This window comes from Populus alba, chromosome 1, assembly GCF_005239225.2.
Source record: "Populus alba chromosome 1, ASM523922v2, whole genome shotgun sequence".
Taxonomy (NCBI): Eukaryota; Viridiplantae; Streptophyta; class Magnoliopsida; order Malpighiales; family Salicaceae; genus Populus; species Populus alba.
In genome coordinates this window covers 15,442,845-15,449,979 of record NC_133284.1, presented here as the reverse complement: position 1 = coordinate 15,449,979, position 7,135 = coordinate 15,442,845, and the positions used below count along the sequence as shown (strand labels likewise).

Sequence of the window (7,135 nt, the reverse complement as noted above, 5' to 3'; positions counted from 1 at the left end):
TTATGGTAAATTGTTTGTATATGGCTGGTTATTGGAAGCAATCCGGAGCATACTTCTCAAAAGATTCAAATATATAATAATCTCGGTCCTCGCATGATTCCTGGTATCAGCAGAAAAAGGGAAGCAAATCCATGTCGAGTATTTTTACCATTCATGGGCTGCAGTACACGGCAATTTCAAGGCTACTTGTAAACTCAATCATCAACAAACCATAAAATCATAAAGGGTTGTCCTTATCCGAGAAAATACGTTGTCCAAATATTGGCAAACTTCACCATGTGGACTGAGGCGGATCATAGCATAATGGCACTTGAAAACTTCCAGCAAACTATATGATTATAATGCTTATAAAAAAAGTAGTGGTGACTGGTAGCTAAACAACAAGAGGGGTGTGGAACAAATCATTAAGGTAAAATAAGAATTGCAGGCAGCATATCAATGTAATCTAGAGCACATATTGGATGCTGCTGAATTATGGATATTTATAAGGCCTCTATAAAGTGTCAAGAATTCGGAAAATCCTCAAATTTAATCCAATATATTTTATCCTTGCCTAATTGTACGATAAAGGGTTTCTCTTTCACATTTCCATATTTTGTTCAGATGTGTACATAAAGAACTAGAGTCCTTTTAACTAGCGTGCCATGAGCAAAAACTAGAGTCCACTTTGAAACATTAAGCCTTCATGTGCGTGTCCAGTCCCCAATATGAAGTCTCTGAAGTTTGAAATTATACCACGAACACAGGCAACTGACTGCAACGCAGAGAAACCCAGGAAAAATATGCAACATTTCTCAGAAAAGGCCATTGGATCACCAGAGCTTTGTTTTAACCCAAAAGAGGAGGAAGACAACTCCTAGCACAATAGCAACAGGGGCCCATTTTCGAATTAAGGCCTGCACTCAAATCGTGTAAAGCAGATCGTAAGTAAATTTCAAGTGTATGTACTACATGCAGTTATGTTTCAGCATTTGTCACGAACTAAGCAGTAACCAATGCCAACATTTATCACAAAACATGTATAATAAAGAAAATTATATTAAAACAAGCATGGAGAAAATTTTAGAATTCCAACAAGATCTAAAGTTAAAGCCCTTCAGGAAACAATCCTGAAACCCAATTCTATCTGAAAGAATTAACCAGAAAAATATACTCTATCTGAAAGAAGGAAACTAACTACTATCAAAGGTAAAGCACAGTGCGTAGAGTCTAACGTGCAAATCTCGCAGAAATAGTGGAGCACCAAATTGATTTTAAGAACATAAACCACATCAACCTATTCTTCTAAAATCTTTTTGGTCGCAATCCCATGGTTTACCATTGTCAATAACAAAAATAAATAAAAGAATAAAATCACGGGATCAGTCTTATGAACAAAATAAATATAAAACACTTGAATGTTTCATAGATATTCTAAAACCAGTTGTTTCCTTTTAAAGGACATGAGAATGATTCTCTGTTTAACCATAATATGCCACATGGATCTCAGTTCCAGATGCTTTCCACAAGACTTTATGACACCAACACTAGGATAAAGTTCACTGCCATTTGAAAAACAGATAAAGGCCACTTGTGCCCCAAAGACTTCTTCAAAGAACTGTCAAGAAGGACAAAGGCCCTAGAATACATGACAACCTTTTTCATGAAAACCCTTTCATACACATTACTTTGGTGTTCCAAGAATGAGTGTGCAACCTTTTGGCAAATAATAATTTATGATTTCAATAGTACTCAAGCAACCTTTTATTTCTTTATTTTGATAGGTAAGAATTTGCAACTCAAGTGGTACAGATTAAATTTAGTCATAAAAAACCTCCACAATATATAACCAAATGGCCTCCAAAAACAAAGCCAGCTGGTAAAAGAGCACATCGGATAAAAGCATACAAATTGAGATCAAGTTGCTTAAGTGTCAGTTGGATTAACACTGTATGTTAACTGCTTAGCAAATGAAACTAACCTGTCGATTCAAATCTCTTGCCTTTTCAGCATAAATGCGAGATTCTGATGTTAACCGACTTGACATTTGACTGACCTCTGCATTGTCACCAAAGATGCAAGAGAGAATTTTGTGAATATATTGAGAGGGGGATGAAAGGTAAGAATGTAGCATCTTTTATCCAAGTGAAAGAAAGGAATGATTAAAACACAAATGATGAGGCAAAAAGCAATTGATGTGTGTAGTATGTCACTCACATGTAAATACAAGGAACAAGTGTTATCTGGCCAAAATCAAATATAGAAAAAACACAATTTGGTTAAGCTTAATAATTTATGGATTTAGTGCGTTTTTTTTTTTTTTTTTTTTTTTTTTGCATTAAAACCTATTTTTTAAACTGCTTTTCACCTGAAAAGGATCAAATTGATGTTTTTAGGTGTATTTTAATGGTTTTGATGTGCTAATGTAAAAAAATCTGAAAAAACATCATTTTAATGCATTTTCAATTGAAAAGCACTTATAAAAAACACCCTGTACCACAATACCAAAACACACACTCATTGATGAAGAAAAAAGCTCTCAAAAGGGATAAATATGATAAATATGATTCCCTGCAAGAGTTCATATATTTGGTGTTCTATCCTTGCAGAATAATGGCAAGCCCCAAAAATTATGGTTTGAGTACAATTTCTAAGTGGAGATATGTGACCAAGGAAAATAGGTGATGCATTCCGCCCTACATCAATAAGTTCCTATTACTTTTGTCAGCATCATAATAATTGAAGGACTAACTTATTGAACAGGGAAAATATATACATATCTATAGCATATAATACAGATGCCAGCTGACATCTCTAGAGCATATATAACATCCACATAGCTTGTTAGTATATCCCAGTTGAGAATGCTTATATAATCATCACCTAATCTAATTAATACCGCATCTAAACATATATAAAAACTCATAAACACTAATATATTCATTTCAAGTATAGACATGGATCGTGTTTTACTTGCACCATAATCATAAAATCGATCAATCAGACATCTTACGGTCCAGCTTTTCACCAACACCCAAAACTTCCTGCACATTGCGAGTCATTATTTGGTGGACTTCATACAGCTCATCATTCAACTTTGCAACGTTCCGCTGGGTGCGGGTGTCCTGATACAACTTCTTTGTTTTCTGTATGAAAGTATCTTAAGAACAGAAACATGAAAAACAAAATCAATCCAAGTCGAAGTGCCAAAGAGAGTGTAAAGGAATTTAAATATCTGTAAGAACAATTTTATTTCAATAGGAATAAAAACTTACCAAATTTAATGAAGGCATATGGTCTAGCAGCAGTTTCAATTTGAGCCCCATTGACACGTTCAAATTCATTCTTAAGGTCTTCCAGGTATTGAAAGGCAAGTTTCTTAGGATAAGAGCGGTCACACATAGTAAGGTAACAAACACGTCCTTCAATGATATAACTACTCAGGTGAAGGAAAACATCTAGTCTGGTTGACTTTAAAAATAATAAGAAAGCAGAAATCATGGAATAAGTTTTACAAGATACAAAATAAATAAATAAAAAAAAAACCCATAAATCCCACAGTTCAAAATTCAGAAAAAGGAACGGACCATGTGAATTGATAGTATCAAGTAGCATAACATGAGCATAAATTAGGTCATTAGGGAAACATAAAAAAAGATTCACAAACAAGCTTACAAGTATTTAACCGCACATATTAAAAGCTAACTTGCACTCTAATAAAACAGATGGGCCGAATGACCACATAAAGTTCAATGAAAAACCATCAGCGTGTGGAAAAACAAATACAGATATGCAGGTACAGCTGCTTTCACAACCAGAACAATACACTTATGCATATATATATGATCGGTAAGAAATTCGTCATTTTTTTATGAGTTCTCTGCAGTGTCATTAAACTGTTAACAAAAAACCAGTAACATATTGGACTTCTGGGCATAACTAATAAGAGATTGCATGATTCTGCAGTAGGTGTAGAATCCTTAACGAGTTGGGGGAAGATAAACTAAAAATAGGAAAGTTAAAGACAAGTTTACGCATGCTTAGCAAGTCTAATAAAAATGTTTAGGAGCAATATACAAAAATGTCAGGCTATCAAGAACAAACTTCCAAAGGTTATGAAATGAACAAATAAAAATAAATTGCAGGATACTGGAAAACATAAGGACCAGTTTCAACGGACATCCTCGATGCGTCATTGTGGCCAGATGCAAGGTTCTTGAAAAGTGCCTTGACCTGCTGTTTGTACATTTCAGCATCTTTCACATCACGACCATCATCCAGTCCCTCTGCTAGCGGAAGTCCATCAGTAACACGCGCGATCATTGTCAGCTTCACCATCTTTACTTCTTCACTCCCGCAGATATACAAAATAACTGCATTATGTTAAAAATAGAAAACCCAGATCCATTAGGGGCCAAACAAGCAAATTTGATCAAGATTCTGTCTTTAAGACCAATATTTAATTAAAAAAAGAAGAAGAAACATTCCTTAAGCTAAACTTAACATCGAAGCATCAGGATGTAAATTATCTGAAATCTAAGAATTGAATCGTATCCATTAAAGTATGTTAAAAAAAAAAAAAAAAAACCCGTGATGCAGTTTCTGTAATTGCCTTCTATTTATAAATATATGAAAAAAAAACAAGTGAAAAACCATCATTAGAAGGGGAAAAAAAAAAACTCACAACAGAAACAAAACCTCCAACCTTTTATAACTCAACATAAAATAAACAAGATCCCTGTGATCTATCTTCACGAACCGAAAAAAAAAACCCAATTACGACCCCATGAAACAATGCAATCACACGTTTATAAACCCAAACTGAAACCCATCAAATCATAATTCAAGTATCAAATGAACATGGAAGAAAGAAAGAAAGAAAGAATTACCTGATTATAGCATCTGGATTTTTGGTTTTGGATTAAAGGATCCGAGGAACAAGAGACTATGATGGTGAAAATATATGTACAATAATAAATAAATAACAAAAACCAAAGACAGATCGAAGAGAGGGCAGTTGTTATATTATTAAGGTAAGCTGCAATTTCTATCTGTCTGGCAAGAGTAATTTCGAAGAGGGTACACAACACGAAGTAAATACGAGGATCTGGTCTTTCTAGGCTCGACCCAGTCTCTGGTACTGGGCTTAAGTAACAAGGGTCCATGAAAGTGTATCATAGCGCCGACTTTCGTGTACACCTCCTTTCCCTGGTCTTAAACTAAGCCATCAAATGTATGGATATTTTAGATTTAACAAGTTTGTTATGAAATAGAAATAATACTAGATTGGTGGTATGGGAAGCGTTATTTGATGGATTATTTTTTTCAATATGAAAAAAGAATATTGAGGAGACTAGTGTTTTTGAAGAAGCATGCAAAATCTATGACTTTAAACATTGATTTGATTTAGTTTAATAAGCAAGGTTAATTTAATAGTACAATTAAAAAATAAAAGTAAAAAATTTAAAAAATTATTTTTATCTAAAAAATCATAAAAAACGACAAGTTTCATTACTTAAAAATGATAATTCGTCAACTTTTTTTTTCTTTGTAGTTTTCAAGTGACTTCATTTTTTTCTCTTAAACTTAAAAACTAAAATATTAAGAAATTAAACTTTTTGATCAAAATTAAAATTGCTAAAACTAAAGAGAATGTAAAGTAATAAAAAAGAAAGTAGGTGGACTAAAAATAATTTTTTCCAGTGGATTTTTTGAGACTAAAACCATGAGATTTCTCATTGTTTTACACTTTGGTCCTGTTGTTATTTTTTTTTTATTTTCTATATAAATTCTAATAAATTAGTAATTAATTAAGGCATAGAAGGTTGCAATAAAATAAAAAAGGGAATTCATTTTTTTTTCAATATGAAAAAAGAATATTGAGTAGACTAGTGTTTTTGAAGAAGGATGCAAAATCTATGACTTTTAATATTGATTTAATTTGGTTTAATAAGCACGATTAATTTAATAGTATAATTAAAAAAAATAAAAGTAAAAAATTTATTTTTATCTAAAAACACAATAAAACATCCACAAACCACTTACTAACCCCAAAATCACCAAAATAGATGAAAAGCAACTAAATCAAAAAATCTAAATGGAATCCGATCCAATTTTTCAGGTAGTAAAAAAAATTCCATTGAACTCTCATCGTCAAATTGAACCCGTTAACATTAAGAACAACAAGTTTCATTACTAAAAAGTGATTATTCGCCAACTTTCTCTCTTCTCTGTAGTTTTCAAGTGACTTCCTTTCTTCTCTCTCAAACTTAGAAATTGAAATATTAAGAAATTAAACTTTTTGAATCAAAATTAAAATTGCTAAAACTGAAAAGATTATAAAGTAAGAAAAAAAGAAAATAAGTGGACTAAACATAATTTTTTTTCTAGAATGTCTGATGGGTACATATCAAAATAATATGAATGTCTTCATGAAGGATCCCTTCTTGTTTAATAGAAAAATATTACTATAATTATAATTATACGTACAATCACTTTATACCATAATTACATTCTCTCTAAATAAACCAACTATGTACAATTACTTTTTATTAATTATACTCTCTAAATCAAGTAATTATCCATACAATAACATTACATTAAGATATTATAGCTGACATCCCTTTTAAATTACTACTAACACATCATGAATCATCGATTTATCAACCGTAAATTGATGTCGGTGACGAGATAAAGCCTTGATAAACACATCAATCCTTTAAAACTCAATGGATATACAAGGAAGAGTAATCATTTATTAACTAAGTATTTAATAAATAGAATGATCATTTACTTTAATGTGCTTGGTGCATTTATGTAAGACCATGATAGAAGCAATTCGAAGAACATTGTTGTTATTAGCATGAAGCGGAGTAGGAGTAATATGAGGAATACCAACTTCACCCAATAAACCTCAAAGCCAAATAATCATAAAGCATGAGGATGATAAGCATAATATTCAGACTCGGTTGATGATTTAAAGATTTTATATATCCTACTTCTTACTCTTTTAAGAAATAAGACCATCACTAAGAAACATACACTAACTAGCAACTAAATGACTTGTATTAGGACAACCAACCTAATCCGTATAATTGAAACTTATAAAGTATAAGAAAAGAATAACTTGTGACTAAATGTACCCTTAAGATAACAA

General features: G+C 32.0%; 1 protein-coding gene across 1 annotated transcript; it reads right to left on the bottom strand.

The window, feature by feature from the left end:
* Window positions 1–462: 462 nt before the first annotated feature.
* Window positions 463–5,076, bottom strand: LOC118034926 (25.3 kDa vesicle transport protein SEC22-1). The gene is made up of 6 exons (XM_035040371.2): window positions 4,869–5,076; window positions 4,130–4,352; window positions 3,255–3,415; window positions 2,993–3,139; window positions 1,961–2,037; window positions 463–896 (listed from the first exon to the last, which is right to left on the bottom strand). The coding sequence occupies exons 2-6, from the start codon at window positions 4,315–4,317 to the stop codon at window positions 813–815; spliced, it is 657 nt and encodes a 218-aa protein (XP_034896262.1). The 5' UTR covers window positions 4,318–4,352; window positions 4,869–5,076; the 3' UTR covers window positions 463–812.
* Window positions 5,077–7,135: the final 2,059 nt, after the last annotated feature.

Bases quoted from the DNA above. Each gene is read 5' to 3' on its own strand.
- LOC118034926 (XM_035040371.2), bottom strand. From the start codon at position 4,317: ATGGTGAAGCTGACAATGATCGCGCGTGTTACTGATGGACTTCCGCTA. The intron at 3,416-4,129 runs GTATCCTGCAAT...TCACCTGAGTAG, and splicing joins ACTGGTCCTTATGTTTTCCA to TTATATCATTGAAGGACGTG. The intron at 3,140-3,254 runs GTAAGTTTTTAT...TCTGTTCTTAAG, and splicing joins ATATGCCTTCATTAAATTTG to ATACTTTCATACAGAAAACA.